Source organism: Ischnura elegans, chromosome 7 (genome assembly GCF_921293095.1).
Source record: "Ischnura elegans chromosome 7, ioIscEleg1.1, whole genome shotgun sequence".
Classification (NCBI taxonomy): Eukaryota; Metazoa; Arthropoda; class Insecta; order Odonata; family Coenagrionidae; genus Ischnura; species Ischnura elegans.
In genome coordinates, this window is record NC_060252.1 from 15,443,719 (window position 1) to 15,463,039 (window position 19,321).

A 19,321-nucleotide genomic window follows, 5' to 3' on the forward strand; every position below is an offset into this window, starting at 1 on the left:
CAAATTTTGCATAAATATTGTCGATCAGATGTTCTTCCTGAAAAAATATTGTCCACCCTTATTCTCCGTATACTACTTTCCCTTCCTACTTCGCCACGAAAATATACAAAATTGTCCATTCTGATATTTCCGTGCACACCATTTCATTTGGTCACAGCCTCTACAGCCTAAAGTACGCACACAATCAGGCATTGGGCATTCCTTAGCACTACGATGTCTTCAGGCAACAAAATTTCTTCAATGATCATCAGATTATGTACCCTATATGCCCCTGATACATGAACTTTGTCGGATAAAGAACATATGTGCCTGATAACACAGTTTCCACATCTAATATACATAATAGGTTGAAAAATGGTGAATTAGAAAGCACCTTAGCCCACCCTGGTGCTCCTGCTTCTGATATCTTGTACAGCTTATAGCAATGCTGTATCAGATGTGTATAATACGTACAAGGAAATAGGTCACAACAAAGAGAAATTCTTAGGATAATGTGGAATTTAGAAATGAAATTGCATGCAAAAACTTAGGAAAATAAATTCTGAGTTTAGATTTTTTGGAATAAAGAGGTGGTTTTCTCAACTGAAGCCCACGTGTGAACTTTGTAAAAGGGAGGTTTTATAATTAAAGAGATTCGTTATTCGGAGGTTTTCACCATGCACTACACAAGGTAGGGTCTCAGGACCAGGGGTCATAGCTTGTCCAAGGCTATGAGCCCCAGTCCTAGCTGAAGTGCTGGTCGGGCAACAGCTGAACTTCACCTATGTCGACAACACAGCACAGGAAATTAAAAGCATAAATCACACTTACTTGTAAATGGGCTGGGACCTGGCTTAGCAGACAAAGTCTCCATGTTTGAAATATCAGCGCTTCGCCCCGCCGACGTGGTCGCAGTGAACGTGCTGTTGGGAGGAGGCAGCTGCCTTTGGATGCGTCGCCTCAGACCAAGGTACTGCTCCCAATGTTGATCCACCGTATTGTGCACTTCTTGCAGATGGCCCGCAAGGCCAACAAAGCTTTCATGCAACCGCCGTAGGGACACAGTCAACTCTACATAAAGAAAATTATTACAAGAATGAGGGCATATCTTTGAACTGCTATGCCTTGGAAGTGCCAGAAGCCAAAATGCTACAGCAACTCTCAGTTATTCAGGTAAGAAAAAATTAATTTTTCTGCAGTTTGTTTATTAATCGAAACAGTTATATATTGTGAGCTGACACCTTTTGTATAGCTTGGTTTTGATCAATATGGGGTGACGGTTGCCATACACACACCCCTGGGGTCGTCTTATAGAAATGTATGAATTAAAAATACATGTTCATGCCTCATAACTCAGAAAACAAAAAATGAGAAATTTTTTTCAAAATTGGCGACAAAAAATGTAGGAAAATTATAATTTTTTTAAATTTATACATAAAGACAAAAACTAGAAAATAAAAAGCTCACAACAACAAGAAAAAAATGACAAAAACAGTGGAAAAGAAATCTGATAATTAAAGACTGAAGTTAAATTTCAGTAAAAAATCTGCGGGCATAGGTTTAAGGATAAAAATGCGTGACGAAATGCAACAAAAATGAAGATGGTGCTAATATATTTTTTTTCCGTAAGAAGAACAGATAAAAACAGAACATACAGGCAATACTTTAATTGAAACTCACCCTGTGGTGTAAGTGCAATGGGTTGCATTTGATTGTGCAAGTGCCGCTCGGCATTCTCTATTTCTTGCCTCAAGGTTTGCATATCTCTTTCAAAACCAGTGACAAGGCCTGTGAAGTACTCCAAAGGAGTGGAATTTTCCAACTGAAGCCCTGCAGGAGTCTCATGTGTGCGTTGTGCCATTTCAGCATTCTGTAATTCCTGCAAGAAGAATATGTAGATTCATTTAGTACATCATGAGCAAAACAAGGAAAAAAAAAAAGAAAAAATTTCGCATGTTTATGTGTATCGCTACTGACGTGATTTAACAACGTGTCATATCTTTCAAATTCTAATCTTTTATCGCAAACTTTGCACAGTAATACTCTGTCTTTCACATTAAATCCTTCTGAGCTGAATTCACCTGCCCTGGTATGAACAGTATCACTAGCTTCTGGCATTTTAAAATTCCTTTCCTTCGTTCGATATTTAAAGCTGGAACCACGATAAAAAAACATTCCAACCGCAAAACAAAACCACTCACAATGGTTTTTTTCAAACCAAGTGCTGGGTAGCTACGGTATAACCATAATACTGTATAACTTACAAAGTGGCCAAAATGTTTCATGTCGGGGGTTCCCTTTCGGTACCCCTCACCCAGGTGTTGAGGGAAGGTAGGACAGCAGCCAGATACGACAAAAACGCTTAGTTTTCATTACAGCTTTTATCAATCGGTCAGGAAAGGTAGTGAAAGAAGCACACATAATAAAACATAATCGGATTCAAAGAAACTTGAAAAATTATTTCCCATTTATCTATCCTGTAACATCTAGAATAAGACATTTCTCACTTGAAGAATTAGATATTAGATTTGGCCAACGTCAAAATGAATTTTTTTTGCATTGTAGCTCAGTGCAGAGCCAAATATCCGAAGATCTGTCCGTTAATAAGGAGAACCCCCTCTCCTCCTATCCTTTCTGCTCCTTCCTTCCCTTCCCCCAACTGCTAGTGCTTCGCGCTTTCAAATAATTATTAGTGTCTGCAGATGTCTTAAAACGAATCGAATCGCGCAGTTGACGGCCGCCATGGTCACCACATCGCCCATTTCAATCTGACCCGACAGTGTGCCGTCTACGGCGTAAAATACAGGTAGTGCTACATAGAGGCCGCTTTCTGACGAAACGACTTCTTGCTGGCCACCGTTCACGTCACGACGCTGTGAAATTCAGGCCACTTTCAGACGAGACGACTCGCTCGCCACGCCGTGTGGCGTGAACGGTGGCCCATTCCCAGCCAGCGGCCGTGTTTAAGTCAACAGAATTGTTACATTAGACCCACACAAGGTTTTCCTGCAACAAGTTATCCAATAACGCTGTCTAATGCGTCGCGGTGTCACCGGAATTACTGCTCGGCATTGACGCGTGCCTGGAACGTGAGCTTGTATTTCCGCTCTTCCGCGGCCGCGTTACATTTTCTTTCAGCACATTTTTAATTCATAATATCTAATTCATGAGGTAAGAAAGCGCCTCATTCTAAATATTTCATGATTGATACATGGGAATCGAAGAGAGAGGCTTTGATAAATTCTGGCAGAGAAATCACTACAGTGCGCGATATTATGCGGATTCGTCATGCACGAGACTATACTAGCCAATTGACCTTGGAATCGTAATGAGATAGAGCAAATGAACGTCGGCAGCGTTAAACAATGAAGGCTTAGGCATTAATAGATTGTGACTCGTTAGATGTGATTATTTTGCTAATTCACCTAAAATCGCAAAAATGTGAAATTTCGTTTATTATTTGCCGATTTTGCATTATTTCGTGTTATTTTGCGATATCGCATTTTGCAAATTTCACGGACCTCTAACCATTAGCTATCACTGGATAGGTACATACCTTGGCACCTTCTGTTTTAAGCTTCTCAACTAAAGCAGCATTTCTGTTAAGAGCATTATCAATTGAGGCCAATGCCTGTTTCAAAGCTTCTGTCTCTTCTTGGACTTTGTGAAGAGGTTTCACTGAACCACGGCCAATCTCAGAGCTCATTAGCTTCTGCTGCTTCATAAAAGATCTGAAAGAAAACAAAATGCTTCTGACAAAATTCTTTCAAACACATCAAAGGGAACATATGAAAAATAGCATAAGATTGTGCGACAATAAGTGATCATCAAAATAATTCTGCCATGTGAAATATTATTAATAAGAAAATCAAATCAGAAAGTACTTCATTTATATGTTCAAAAATAGATATTTAAGAATATGAAATGTGCTATACATATGTTTCCATCATAGTTCCAGGCATTATGTTGTTTACTAAGGAAACAACAAAGGGATGGAATACACCAAGAGGCTTAATATAAAATTTCCATTTTCATTTCCTACGATTTTCCCTGTTTTCAGCCTGAATTTTTTCCATTTCCCTGACTTTTTTTCAATTGCACAGTAGTCATACTACATAGCATTTAATGGGAAAATGAAGTAATGTAGTATATAGTGAATTAAAGTCCAGTAGAAGTAGCAATAACAATATCCATTAAGTTAAGTAGCATCGAGCAGGTGCTACTCTGTGCAACCCAACCAGGATGGCATCTAAACACCCACCTCACCGCTTGAACACAGCAAATCTCCACGTGTTAAAGCACTATTTTTATCTTCCTGCTGGGCCTCTGGAGTTTTTCTCTCACCATAATCTTATTTCCCTTACGTTTCCATGACTTCCAGTCCTAATTTTCATTTTCCCTGCCAGATACAAACCCTGAGCTATAGTGAGTTCTAGAAAAATGATGCTCATCACTTCAATTTGCACCAGCAGCAATTTTAATTTTTTAGCAATAATAATCTATGTAAAGTTAAATGAGAATATTTCCTTTAAACACACAAAAAAGGTTTTATTAATCCATTGCTGTATCAGCTACAATAATTAGTAGTAAATTAGGTTATCTCCACGTGACAATGATTGTCTTTCAATTGCCAATACTCATTTTACCAAAAGGCTAACAACTTAAGCTAAAATATAGGACCTGATGCTACTTAACTGGTTTTGGTCAGGTGGTTCAACAAATGGTACAATGATTGGTATTGGAAAACATTGTGGCTACTGCTTTTGTTTCTAATAAGGAGCTAAGATTGTGGCAGATCCCACCAATCCACTTGCTCAATTAAGTTTCATTATTGTTGAATGTAGTAGGGTTTAAAAAAGACTGCCTTTAAAAAGACTGCCTTAACACTCACTTAAGGCTCACAACTAACAGTGTACCAAGTTACCCTCGTTATGCAAAAGGAAATGGAGCTACTAAAATCAATTTTTGATTCACATAAAAAACTAACACAAACCAAACTGAAAGAGAAATTGTTGGCAGATTTACACACATACATTCAAATACTGCTTATTTTTTTACTATCCTAATCGATTTGAAATAAATAATACCACAAGATAACAATGTCATTACTTACTCAAAATCATGAACAGTTTGAAGTATTTCATTCGGTAGCTGAGTTTCTTTTGCAGCCTTATTATCACTAGGAGTGCTGGTGGAGCCTGAAGGAAAACAAATGAAAATTAGCTAAGATTAAAACAGCATTATAATACATGAAACATACAATTACATTTTTTTAAATCATGAAACTTAAAAAATTAAAAGAAATTAAGAAAAATCTAGAAATTTCATAGAGAATCCCATTCATATCATCTTGAAAAAAGAAATAAGAGTAGAGTAAAATCAAGAAGCTAAATTTTAATTACCTACTAAATTTTGTAGGAAAATACATCATTATGTCATAAAAATATGCTAACGTGGGCAATAGCAGCAAATGAAGTTATTTCTTGCAGGCACCAGTGGGCCATAATGCCCATAGGGATAAGTATATACAGTAAACTCTTGGTTTTACGAAGTCAGTGGGACCGGAAAATCGGCACTTCGTAAAATCAAGTTTCGTAAATTCAAACCTTTTTCATAAGTCACGAAAAAAATGTTCGCTTTTGTTTCTTCCGCCGTTTTTTGTCTTTAGTGGTCTTATTTAAATGGTTTCGGTGGTTATTCTCGGTATTATTCATAGAAAAGGCTTTTTTTTTTATCGATTTATGATGTGAAAAATCGTTAAATAATTATACCACCATAAAATTCCCATTTCTTGTTCATACTTCAACATCAACGATCGCTTAAGAAATTCTCGACAAGTTTAGAAAACGTAATCAAATAATGAATTGCAAAGTTTATTATAAGAATTTAATGTTATAAATATGTGGTTAGGAGCGAGTAGCAACTATTAAGTTCGCGTATGATAGATATTTGTTTCCAGCACCCACGGAATTTTAGCGGCAGCCGGCCTAACCGCCATTTATGTCGCCCTCTATCGCTCAGTGACGAGAAAAAAAAAAGAAAAACGAGGGCCTCCACCCGTTTCCAAAATAACCTTCGTAAGTTAATATTTCGAGTTACTCTGTATATTCAGTTGAATGTGCTATCTTTTCCATTTGTTATTTTTGTTGAGATTCAGTTACGATTCTAAATTTCGTAGGATATGATTATCTTCTGGCGAATATTTGAAGTAAATTCTGTTTGAGCTCTCCGTCCGGATACTGTGCTCCATCATCTTCGCAGACGTTGCTACGAAAGACTTTATTCTTCATCCGGACCATATTCTTCATACCGGGTGTGAAGTGCTTTGTTCATATAATATTTCTCTCTCTTCTTTTATGCCGACAGGAGCAAGGTTCCAACCGGAAAACGACAGGAGAAACATCTTCCATTATCGGAGAAATAAAAAGGGAAACGTAATTATCCGCATTGATTGTTTTTCTACAAGAGATGTTTCATCATTTCTCAACGTGTGTGAAGTATTGTTTCACTTGCGTGAATTCCCAAAAATGACCCACGAAAACCTGTACATTCTCCTCATTTTGTTTTCGCGTCCCTTTCTCCTCCGTATTGAAAGTTATGCAAAGAATCATTGACGTAGAGAAAAGATTTTCTTAGCTTTAGCACTAAAAAATAGTCGCGCAATAATCGTAAATAAATATAGTGAGGAAAGAGCAAAGAAAATAATTTCAATTGAAACGTCAGCAGAGAAGAAGAGAGAATTATAAGCGCGGCACCATTTCCCTGATAGTGGAAGATGCTTCTTCAGCCTCTCTCCGGTTAATAACTTACCCCCGTGGCAGGTAAAGATGAACCATGCCCTTCTCCACAATCGGGGAACGTTCCCAGTGGGTGGGGTGAATTAGAGTGGGATGGGGATTGCCTGAGGAAAGAAGTGTGGTCAGCACAAAGGAGTGGTGAACAGTAGTGAAGGGGGCAGGAGAAAGAAGGGTGGGGAAACGGCCTTCAGCTCTACCTCAGTCTACGTTTGGGGGCCGTATTTTTTGCGACGCACTCGACCTCTGTCACCTTAGGGGAGAGGGAGTGAATGGGAAATGCTGGGGAAGGAGGGGTTTGGGATGCGTAAGATGGGTGTCAGCAAGATTAGCAGAAGGCCGCGGGAGGAAGTAAACAAAGACTTTGGAAAGAAAGATCTCTCGGCATTGGAAAACGGGGAGACACGCGAGAAGAAAGTTCACGGTTAGAAGTGTGTCTTCATTACGAGTAGCCTGAAAAATAAGTTGGTGGTTAATAGAGCCCAATACTTAAGATATTGAAGTTGTTTATTCAGGAAGGCTATTATATACACGAAAGGATACTACTAAAATATCAATTATTTTTTTCCTTTTTGCCCTTCTCCATCGCCGCTTCCACCATGGTTTCTCACTTGCATAAATGGGAATGAAATTGGGGACCTAACTCGTTAGCCAGATCAATATATCTTAATGTTTGGAGGGCAGCAGGTACTTCTTTTTTATTTGGTGAAATTACTTCACTTTCATCTTCGTCGTCACTGCTATTATGACTAGTCCCGGCCGCTGCTTCTCCCGACGCATGTACCAGCGTCCCATTGTCGCAAGCCCGGAGTTCATCGTCAAGGGCAATATAATCGTTTGATGTTGCGCGCTATGCTCTTCCTGCTTTTTCCAAGAATTTTCCAAAATCATCTTTTAAGCCTCTAATCTCCTCCGCGATTTTATCCGCTGCTGCTTCCTGAATGTATAGCGTAACGAATCAACCATAGCTGTGCTATTATAGCACTAGAATTACTAGTAGGCTAGTTGTATCAATTACCAACCTCGAGAACATCCTCATGATGCGCTATCAAAGGGAATCGGGCCGATTTCCAGCAATTTGCGATTGTAGTGGAGGAAATAAAGTACGTCTCTGAACCGTGTTTCTGCGATGAAAAATGACAATTTTATTAACTTGGCCATTTTAGCAAAGTTAACAAAGTCGTTATTCCTCATCGCAGAAACACGGTTCAGAGACGTACTTAAATGCCTGATAGGCAGGAGTGCGATGCAAACAATTATTTTTGATGATGGCATTGATTGATAGATTTTCAAAATGCAGTCAGAGCGGTCACTTTAGGGGAGAAAGGCCCCACGCTCGGAGGGTCGAAGAGAGGGGCCAGCGAGGGTGAGCTCGTCGAGGAAAGGGTCCCGGATTAGGGACCCTTCGAAGTGCTTCGGCGAAAAGTAGTCAAGTAGTCTTCGAAGTACGTTCACAGCAGCCTGCCTTGCGAACGTACCAGGTACGTTCACAGCAGTGCAAAGGGTTAATTAGGAGTGTACGAAATACCCCGCTCGACCTTCCTGACATGTTAAACTACGAAGTATTGTCGATGCGATGTTTACGAATAGGCACGAAAATAGGGGCATTATATCAGTCGCGATATTTTACTTAACTATTACTTCCCCTAAATTCCCACCGTGAGGTTTTAGGCGAACCCTTTCTCTCCAAAGTTGCACTATCATTTACGATTTCACACTTTTGATGAACCACAGTTGGAAGCGCTGATTTTTCTAGCTACTTACGCCTGCGTAACTAGTTTTGTTGACAAATATTTCGCCATAGTTCGTATAAACAAATGCTTTTCGCTCCTGGGGACCGATCCGAGGTTCGTAAATTCGAAATATTTCGTATAATCGAATAGCACCATGTATTTACCATAGGCTTTTCGCCGGGACCGCACTATCACTTCGTATAATCGAAAACTTCGTAAAATCCTGCTTCGTATAATCGAGAGTTTACTGTATCATGATCCACCAATCCTTACATGATCCACTGGTGGGTCATGTCTGCCCTGAATGTGTAGTGCAGCGTAATGTCGCTGAGCTTTGAATATTTCCAAAGTCTTGAAAGACAAAATTGAAATTTTATACATACACTTCAATTTACAGATTTAGATATATGATATTAAAGCTTTTATGCATTTAATCGATCCTTTATTCTCCTACATAATACCAAAGAAATTCATTTCTATACGCACCAAGGATGAAATTCATCATGAAAAAATCATTTGGTTTAGTTGGGATTCCAACCCTAATCTCCCAATTGCCAGGAAACATATGAATAAAAGATACACTGCTGGATGTTCCACAGACGTTTACGTAACCGACCCAGGTTTCGACATTACACTATGTCATTTTCAAAGTACAGTGAGTCCTCGTTTAACGTCACTTACCGTTCCTGAAAAATGTGACGATAAACGAAATGACGTTAATCAAAACATAATATCCCATAAGAAACAATGTAAAAAGTGAATATCGGCTCCTAGACCTCACAATTCCTACGTGAAAAAAATGTTAGCGTATCATATCTGGGGCATTTTTACGATGGGAAAGCCAAACTATCGCATATATACGAGTTCCTGTCTTCATCGACGACAATAGCAGCAGTGACGTAAATCCTTCTCCATTTTTGTATCTTCCAGCATTTGCTTTTTGGCTTCGCTATGGTGGTCGCCCGGGCGAGCGTTGCCTGGGCATCATCATCACTGAAATATCGTCGCAGTTACTGGAACCAAAATTATTGTGAACTCGGCGAAAAAAGTGACAACAAAAACTCCGAGTTCTACACGGAAAAATGCCTTGAAATCACTTTTTAGGTTCCTGAAAACCATTATGTCAAGTAAAACCTTGCGCATCTACGCAATAATTCATTATGCAGAAATTTTTGCTAAAACCGTAATCGCAATTAAGAATAAACACACCGTTTTACACTTTGCTTAGACTGACTGTATTACCGCCCACAAAACGAGCAACCTGCAACGCCCGCCGCTTCGCCTTTTTTTTCGCGCGAAATTTAAAATATTTGACGTTATCGCGAAGCACAGGTGCGATAAACGAATGATGGTCTCCAAAATTTTCGTGACGTTATCGCGAAATGACGTTAAACGGGGTGACGTAGAATGAGGACTCACTGTACATAGTGTAATGTCGAAACCTGGGTCGGTTAAGTAAACTTCTGTGGAACATCCATCAGTGTATCTTTTCTTATGTTTCCTGTCACCAAGTTCCACCACAAAGCCATCTTCATTCAAGGTGAATCTCAGGCCGGGTTAACCGAACTAGTTGTTGATGTCTCAAGTCGACACTGTGCACAGGAGACAACGGTCATGCTTACTAAATCACTGTCGTAGAATGAACCCTCCGTGGTGTATACTACTACTTTGCACCTGTGCACATGACTGCATACAAAGTTACTTGTTCGATGCAGTGCTTTGAAAAACGTTGAAAGATAAGCTGATAAGAGAAGTGAGTGGAGAGCTGCCACAAACCAATCTTAGGATTGATGACAGTTGACGATGAACAAACAATGTTTAAAAATTACAGCTGAATATCTAAAAACAACTTGCCTATGCATACCAGACCTCAGAGACACAACAGCTGAAAGGTATTGCACACCGTCAACGCATTTTTGGAGAGGAGCATTTAAGTAAGTATCTTCCGCTCTGGTTCTACTCCCTGTCAATAGGTACTGCTGGAAAAATTCCCTCTAAAGGCATTTTTCTATATTTTTTTTACAAAACTTTGAAAAAAAGGTGCACTTTTCATGCTTGAGCACAGGTGTAGACTTGGTTGTATGGTGTTTTCGTTAACAAAGAGGTTTGTTACAGGAGGTTTTTTTATATGCATTGATCTGAGACAGGAGTCGTGACTTGTAAATGGGGAGGATTCCCTATAATTTTGTAGCACGGGGGTTTGCTTAGAGGTTCTACAGAAGTTATTGGGAGAAAAATCGGTGCTATAATCTTTTTAACTACAAAGAGATGTTTTGTTGTACAGAGGTTTGTAATAAAGATGTTTCCATGTACAGTGGAACCTCGTTAAAGCGAGTACGGGCTATAGCGACACTCCCGCTATAACGAGAGATAGCCAATGCACCGTCAATTGACCCTATAATAAGCGTGTTAAAAAATTCATTTTTACGAGACCCTTTGGGTGCTGGCTCTCGTCATAGCGAGGGTTTCACCGCCGGAAGACTTTCATCAAGACTCCTTAACCTCTGTAAATGCTAGCGATCTGTTAGAAATGAAGTTAATGGAGTGCTCAGTCTCAAATTTATTTGGTAAACTGTCGTTCAATAAATAAGTAGTTAATTTTGGTGAAAATATTGTGGCATTAGCATTCGCGAATGCTTAATCTTCTTATGTTCCTCGGGCGGCAGAAAGCAGTCGGCAGCATACCCGCACGTCCGTGAGTTGCGTGAATAGAAAGCATTTGATGGCAGTCACCATGGCCAAAAAACACCAAACACGTCTAAGCGAGAAAATAAAAATAAAGGAGTAATATGAGAGTGTCGAAATTAATTTATCTTCCTATTCGCTCTGCAAAATTAAAAAAACAAAAGCGCCCAAGGAATGCAGACGATGAAGAGTTATAAGGAGCTTTGTTCGGGTGGTTTTGCCCATTCAAATCTGCGGGAACTTCTGAGAAAGGGGCTACGCCCAAGCCTGAAGCGGAGTATTTTAGGGATAGATTGCGAATCGAGAATTTTAAGAGTGCGGAAGGTTGATTATACTAATGCGAAGCACCAAAGCGTTATCTCCCCTCACAATTGCTGGTGATGCCTGCGGTGTAAACCTGAAGTCGTGGAAGAAAGGACTCTGATCATAAGTATCTTTAGAAGTATTCCCCGCATCATATAACATAGACGAAACGGAACTTATTTTTACATACAACTCCCCGACAAAACCCTTGCAGTATGAGGTATTGCTTGCAATGATGCCTCTAAAGGCCGTTTTACACGGTAGACGGAATTGCGCAGTCTGACGTACGTGTGAAGGCGCAACCAAAATTGCGTTGTGTAAAGCGGTGAATTTCCATGAACACATGCGAGAATGCGTGGATGCGAGACGGCAAAATAGCCCCTGTTCTAATTTCGTTCATGCATTCGCGCAATTCCACGCCATTTTAGAAATCAATGCAGCTCTAACCTGCGCAATTCCGTGTACCGTGTAAAACGGCCTTAAAGGTAGGTAGTGCGCCTTAGCGATGATGTACGATGTACGAAGCAATGATACTCAGCGTGAATTGTCCGGATGGACGTATTTATTCTCCGTTGCGGATTTACAAGGGTGAACTATTCGCGTCACTGGTCGGAGTCGTACTGGCGCTCTCTTTTGTCACGTGGGTAGCCGAGAATCCCCTGGTGGCCGCTGGAAGAACTCACAGAACAACTAACTCTCGTTTGCAGTGCCGTGGTAAACTCGGTGTATCATTTCAAATAAGTCGCGTGCGTAACACTCAAAAAAAAACTTTTTTTCAACAACGGCAATTTTAATCACGTCATTTTTCAAGCTTAGCAAACTTTTTACCGTAGATGATGAAGATATTACATTATCTGATAAAAAAAGTCTTCCAAGGCGGGAACGTTATACAACCTTCCACCGTTTTCGCCTGTAGAAACAAATGTAATGCGTTATTTCACTTCACTGCCGCTTAACGTACAGAAACAATAAACATACACCAATGGAAACCTTTGAGGCATTAAATAACCGCGATACTGTTTTGTCAGTTAATTTTTGAATTTTCAGTGGAATATACCAAAATAATAGAATGATCACGTAAATGAACTAATTAAGTGCATAGAAAAATGACTTCGTCGGATGTGCATTGGCATAATGATTGACGAAACAATGCTTTCCATGATTTTTATTCAGTGTGGCGCTTATAAATTGTTTGAATAGTTAGTCATTGTTTGAGTAAGGAAATTTAGTGATGCAAAAAAACATCGCCTTTCGTCTGGATTTATGCTTACGTTTATCGAATAGATGTTTATCTGTCGCCGCACCACTCCTGTTCCTGTATATCTGTTCGCAACAGGTATATTGACTATTATTTGCTCCACCTCCGGTAAAGCGACAATTCGCTATAGCGAGTGTTTATTAGTGCACCGTGGGGTGTCGTTATATCGAGGTTGCACTGTACTTCAAAATTGAATATTAGCACACGATATTAGTAGGAAAAGAGGGAAAATCATCTCTATATAATTTGCATTGAACTTTGGATTTACCTGACTGTCCCACTTTATTCTGAGACACATCAATTCCTCCCAGACCAACAAAGGAAGATGAAACAGCAGTGGAGCCGGGATTGGGTAAAGCGAGAGGAGGAGCTGTACCCAGGAGAGGTTTTGACGCTGTAGTTGACGTCTGAAGACCAAGGAAGCCAGAGGATGTGGTGCCAGCTACATAGTAGAAAACAAATGCGTTAATTATTTATTATACAATTCTGAAATTTTCAGCATATGAAAACCTTAAGGCCTGATTAAACTGTACATTAACCCGTACCAGTTAATGTTTAAATGTACGAACGCGAGAATGAATATGAAAATGCCCTATGTAAACCCCCAACTTGTACGAATGCATGTACAGAAAAAAAGAACCTGTTCTAATTAAGTTCATGCATTCATACATGTTCCGTTCCTATCTACAAAAATTGTTCACGCAAACAGACATTAACATGTACATTTTAATGTATTGTGTAAACAGGCTTTCATAACAGGTCATTCCAAGTCAAATAAACACAATTTTAATACAGATTTAAGCACCCCACATTAGATTTTGCAAAAATTTGTTTTAATAAAGGTTTAAACCGATGGTGGATGTCAAGACTAAGAAAACTGCCAAATTTCTATTACATATTTACGCCTAACTTTTCCTGACATATTGCAATGTAAAATTGTAAAAAACTGGTAAAAGAGTATGAATGGAATTTTTTCAAATTGCTCTTGGAGCTTTTCTAACGCACAAAAGAGCCGAAAAGGATTTTGATTTTTTTTGGTGTTCTTTCCTTTGCTACACAGCACTGCATAGGTCTCTGATAAATTCTTTTTTCAAAATACAAATTAAAATATTTGTTTTCAAATATTTTACAATAAAAACATGATTTAAAAATTTCAACAATTTTTCATGAATACTTGGTACCGCAGAAAATCACATGGCAAAATATAAATATGAGATGAAGATGGGTTCATTGTTAAAAAAAATGACACTTTTTCACGACAAGCTCTCTTTTGGCTACATTTATGTTTCACCAATAGAAATTCATGCATGCAGTCAGGTAAATGAAAAAATTACAGGTATATACGATACCACCTTTTTTAAACAAAAATATTCTGCATAGGACCTGCGCAAATATAACTAAGTTGCTAGGAAATCCTTATTTTAGCTATATCTAAAATGGTGAGGTTAAATTTGTATTTATTAACCCTTTTAGTGCGGCGGGCCGATATGTCGGCTTTTGCCACTCGGGAAAAAATAGGGTAGTTTCCTTCATCAAAGAAAACAAAAGGCATTGATTGCGATTCGTTACCCACCATCAATGTATTCATAATATACAAATTATTTGGTTTTAGAAATCCCAGTTTAGACGAATCTTAACGGTCAATTTTAATATCATTTGAAAAAGGCCAAATTGGTGCCCATGCAATGCTACTCCTCGTGCGTCACAGAGACCTAGATGCTATACGAGTAGTCAGGAGATTTACATCTGAGATTACCAATGCATGCATGTGGTACAGAGCTCAAGGAAACATCTCTCAATAATCACGTATTAAAATTGGCTATGGTCGGAAAGTTTCCTTCGTTTGATAGGGTATTAATAATCCTTATTTAAGGCAAGCGCTACCTGCTAGCAGCCTGCATCGTATCGGCGCTCATATCCTCACACCAAGGTTGGCTCACACGCATCAGCCGGAACCAGAATGTCACATGGGCTTTTCCCAGCATTCATACTTAGCCATTGTGTTTTCACGCACTTGAAAATTTTCACTTTTCAATTAATGGCGAAAAATAGATATCGACATTTAAAAATCTAAAGGCGTGAAAAAAGTACTCCAGGGGTAATAATCTTTTGATTTAGGCAATAAAAAAATAATAGGAAACCACCCTATTGCGGCAGGCCTACATATTGGCTCTCACGTAGTTCATTATTTAATTTGTTTTAACTTATTATATAAGATTTACATTTAAGTAAACTGAAAAATATGTTGTCAATATTAACCAGTTTACACTCATCAATTAAAAAAAACTGCAGATGGATATGAAATAATTTAATAGCTTTGTATTGTCTTTTTTCCTAGTTGCTACATTTCATTAAAATGTATTTCTCGCCATCCCTGGAAGAAGGATAGCACTAAGAGGGTTAAAGGTGTGTTCGTCATGGATAGACCTTAACAAAATAACAAAAGATAATGTTCTTAGTTACATGCTACAATGGAAGCCCATTTTAAGATATCAAATACAGGCGGTCCTCGACTTTCGTACACTCGACTTTCGTACAATTCGCACTTTCGTACGTTCAAAATTGACACCTTTTACTCGACTTTCGTACGCTAAATTCGGACTTTCGGACGCTGGTCCGTAATTTTTTTAAAATTCCCGCTATGTTTATTGCGCATCCCAACATTCAATTGTTTCAAATTGCAGTATCGGCAGTATATGCGAACAATATGAACGTATATAATGAAGGTAATTGTTGGTAATTGACTCTGATATAGGTGATTTATTTGGGAGAGAGACTGCCTGCTATAGGCTCCTTTATCAAGAGAAGAGGAAAGCCTTCATTGAAGATATTTTTCAAAAGAAGTTGACTAGACATCATCGAATAGCTTTCAATAAAACTATAGTAAGACCTTCTTTCTAATTGTGTTTTTTCGTTTGAGTGCTGTTTAATTCATGTAAACCTTCAGCAACGATATTGCACGAAATATCACCCGAATTTCGTTTGTATTTTGTCTTTTTTGAATAACATGCGGAATATACGCGATCACGAATGTCACCGGCCAAATATCGAATTTTGGTGTAAAAATTAAAAGGTATCCAGAGTGCGGGTTCAACGAATACATTTTTTTATGCTGCTTGATATGTCCTTTTATATATAGTGGACGTAATAAGTGGAATGTCAACTTAAACGCCAAGAGGAAGTTTCACTCGATAGCCAACGGAGTTCTTGTTTTTTAAACTTATATTTGCATTTTCTGCGTATTTTCGAAATAAATTAGATGATTTGAGGAGTTTTATTAATATATTATTAAAATTAAGTCAATTGAAATGAATTCCGTGAAAAAAAGGTTTTAGTACGTAAATTCCGCTCTTTTGGAACGTAACCCCTAATTAGTATGGAAGTCAATGGTTCGACTTTCGTACAATTCGACTTTCGTACAAGTTTTCGGGAACGAATTGTGTACGAAAGTCGGGGACCGCCTGTACAACCAGTTTTGGTCAAACAAACCTGTTCCTAGTCCACCAGGCTGTGAAAAAGTAGAAAAATTCCCCAATCCAGTGGATTGCTGTGGCTGGGATGCTGGCGTAGTCCCGAAAGAACCTGATTTAAAGAAGATTTTTATCTCATTAGTGCTAAAATAAGGTATATAATATGTATTTCCAACATGCATACTAAAGAGCTGCAATGAGTGCAAAATTTCAGATAGTTCAGAAAGGAAAAGGTCCTGACCATAGAGAGACAAAAATAATAATATTGAAATGCATGCCTTAAATGTTTTCCACCACACTGAAAGTGAGTATTAAAAAATATTGTATTCATCTGAACTCGAACCAGAATTGCACCATTCATCACCCCTTGCAAAAGATTTTGCTCTGTCCGAGTGAGTCACCCAAGTCCACAGTGTGCATTAGCCACCTCAGAAGAAAGGTAGCCATAAATCAGATCTAGAGATGGAGTGTGAGCAGTCATCAGGACTGGGAGCCCAAAATAAAATACTCTGATTGGTGTGAGCATGGACACAGCCACACTCCATAACCAAATTCACGGTTCATCTTCATGTTTTCAAATGAAATTTTCCAAAAAAGCCTTCTTTGATTAAAAAAGTGTTATAACTAGGGTGGCTATCAATGTTTTGGCCAAGACCTTTGGACATCTTAGTACCAGGGGGCGAGAGGGGGAGAAAGGGGATCCCCAGTGAAGTCGGAAATTCATGGCTATGGGTTTGTTGAATGAAAAAACTACCGTTACTTTTTATTATTATTATAGCAGTGCCCACCAGCGTGCTCTGCTCCCAGGTTAACCTTGCTGGGCTATCGGTTGTTACCTTGTTGCTTACTATGGCCCAATTGCGAGAATGTTTGGCCAATTGCAAGAAATAGTCAGTGTTTTTGGGTGACATGGAATAAATTGAGGTATGCCAGTGACAGGCTCCCCAATGCTAGAGTTTCGCAGAGGAGAACCAAGGAAGGAATTAATGATGGCTTGCCACTGTATGCCTCTCGTTTTGTGGGCAGGCTGTTTTTGGTCAATTTTTGATCATTTTTTGCCCGCACCTTTAAGCAATGTCGAGCGACAGTGCTGGGACCAAGTCTAAAATGTGGGAGCAGAAATTCTACATTTAATGCAAACTACACAGCATAGTATTAAAAGAATGCATTGTGTCATGTTAGCACAAATCAACTCATCTCTTGACGTGCACCTACAAGCGGGAATTTTTTTTCCTGTTCAATGCTACCAGACCACTTCAACTCCAGCCACGGATTACCTTCTTGCCACTGTGATGTGGTGAACTTCTGTCGCCTAAGCATCACTCTATCTTCAGTCAGCAGACTACAATCTATTTTTGCATTCAATACGAGTGGACCTCTTCAACTCCAATCCGCGAATTCACTTCCTGCAATTCTCAACTATCGCCATCATTGTCGCCAGGCAGGGGGCCATGGAGTTTACATTCAATGCCAGCAGACTGATACGTTACAAACTTAATTTACATATATATGGATGGTGGGATGCACAGAGAGGAGGTGAGTAGCGTGGTGGTAGGGACAGGAACTGACCAAGGTGAAGGGTGCTGTGTGTGCCGTTGTGTTGCTACTATCGTGATGTTCGACTCCAAGCTGACGGTGTTCTTTGATAATGCTGCTACTGTACAATGACGTTTCTAAGATACTTTCTCATTCTTAACTCTCGTTGCCACATCATCTTATGCTTTCTGTCATAAACTGTTATTATAAAAACACATTTCTGATCATTTTTGTACGAAATAGGGACATTGCAGAGAATTTTCGAAAACCAACAGGATGCCCTCAGAAGAAGTTTAACCCAGGACTGTCCAGCCAAACTGGGACAAATGGCCACTTTAGTCATGATGAATTTTACATTTTACATCATTTGTTGAAACAGCCGAAAAAAATTGCAAGACAAAAAGTTATATGCTTTATAGCCCCTTTTCTACATAACATAAATTTAAAAACGTTATGGAAATATAAAAGAAATGATTACCAAGAGAGAAATTGGTGGAGGGCTGGGTGGTTGTCCCAGGAGTAGAGAGCCCAAAGCCCCCAAGTGTCGTCTGGGGTGTTTGTAAGCCAAATCCTCCAGAAGCAGGAGTTGTGGTTGTAGGGGCACCAAATGAGAGGCCAAAAGTGTTTCCTGATGAGCTCACATTTGTCTGTCCCAAATTCCCAAAGCCAAGATTTCCTGTTCCAGTGTTGGTGGCTCCAAATGGAGAAGACTGGACATTGGTGCCAAGAGAAAAGCCAGGAGCGGCAGATGCTGTTGTCCTGGAAAAAGAAAAATTCAACTCAATTAAAGTTGAATGCATAAAACAATGATTTGAGATGTATCCAAGTCACTTGAGAAAGTCAAAAACAATAATAATATCCACGAGATAATTCAAAAATCCAATGACTCATTTACCTTATCATTATCGATTGTGATAGAGATTTAAAAATAAACCCGTACATTGATCCATGGATTACCTCTCGCAATAGAGTAACATTAGTGTGTGTCATCTAAACAATTACCTTACTCTTTCAACAGAAAGCAATCACCATGTAATGATATTTCCGTTCTCAATAAGCACTTTGATAAATGTCTCTAATAAGGGCATGTGTCATGTAAATTAAACACAACCTAAAATTGAGTCTTTTTCAAATTTCCATCAAATTAGCAGTCAATTTGAATGTATTTCTGACCCTGGGCCAATTTTTCTCTTCTTTCTCTAGAGTAAAGTATCAATGAATGGGTGTCATAACAGTCACAGGATGATCAATGTCTTGTATCATGCATTAATTTAGCATATAACATATGTCAAAAATATTATGATCCGACTCCGATTAATTGCATTAAGGCGTCTTAAATTCAGGTAAGGTGAATTCCAATATAGCCATGGAATATTGCATTAATATCACATGCAACATTCTATTACTATTGAAATATAATGTAATTGATATCAAATCAAGTGCGGCATGTTATCTAATTTTATCATAAGTAACCAGTTTGCATAAAATTTGTAAACTCCCTTTTTTTCTCGGTTCCCGTATTTTTATAAATACATTAAAATATCAAATATGAACATATAACCC

At 38.8% G+C, this 19,321-nt stretch overlaps 1 protein-coding gene across 1 annotated transcript in view; it reads right to left on the bottom strand.

Annotated features, from left to right (window-relative positions):
- LOC124162917 (nucleoporin p58/p45) overlaps positions 1-19,321 on the bottom strand; it is a 38,569-nt gene that overhangs the window by 18,598 nt on the left and 650 nt on the right. The window contains exons 2-8 of the mRNA XM_046539653.1: positions 18,237-18,517; positions 16,242-16,334; positions 13,021-13,194; positions 5,093-5,177; positions 3,536-3,710; positions 1,660-1,858; positions 811-1,050 (exon numbers count right to left, since the gene is read on the bottom strand). Coding sequence (XP_046395609.1) covers positions 811-1,050; positions 1,660-1,858; positions 3,536-3,710; positions 5,093-5,177; positions 13,021-13,194; positions 16,242-16,334; positions 18,237-18,517 — 1,247 coding nt within the window. The remainder of the gene's footprint in view (positions 1-810; positions 1,051-1,659; positions 1,859-3,535; positions 3,711-5,092; positions 5,178-13,020; positions 13,195-16,241; positions 16,335-18,236; positions 18,518-19,321) is intronic.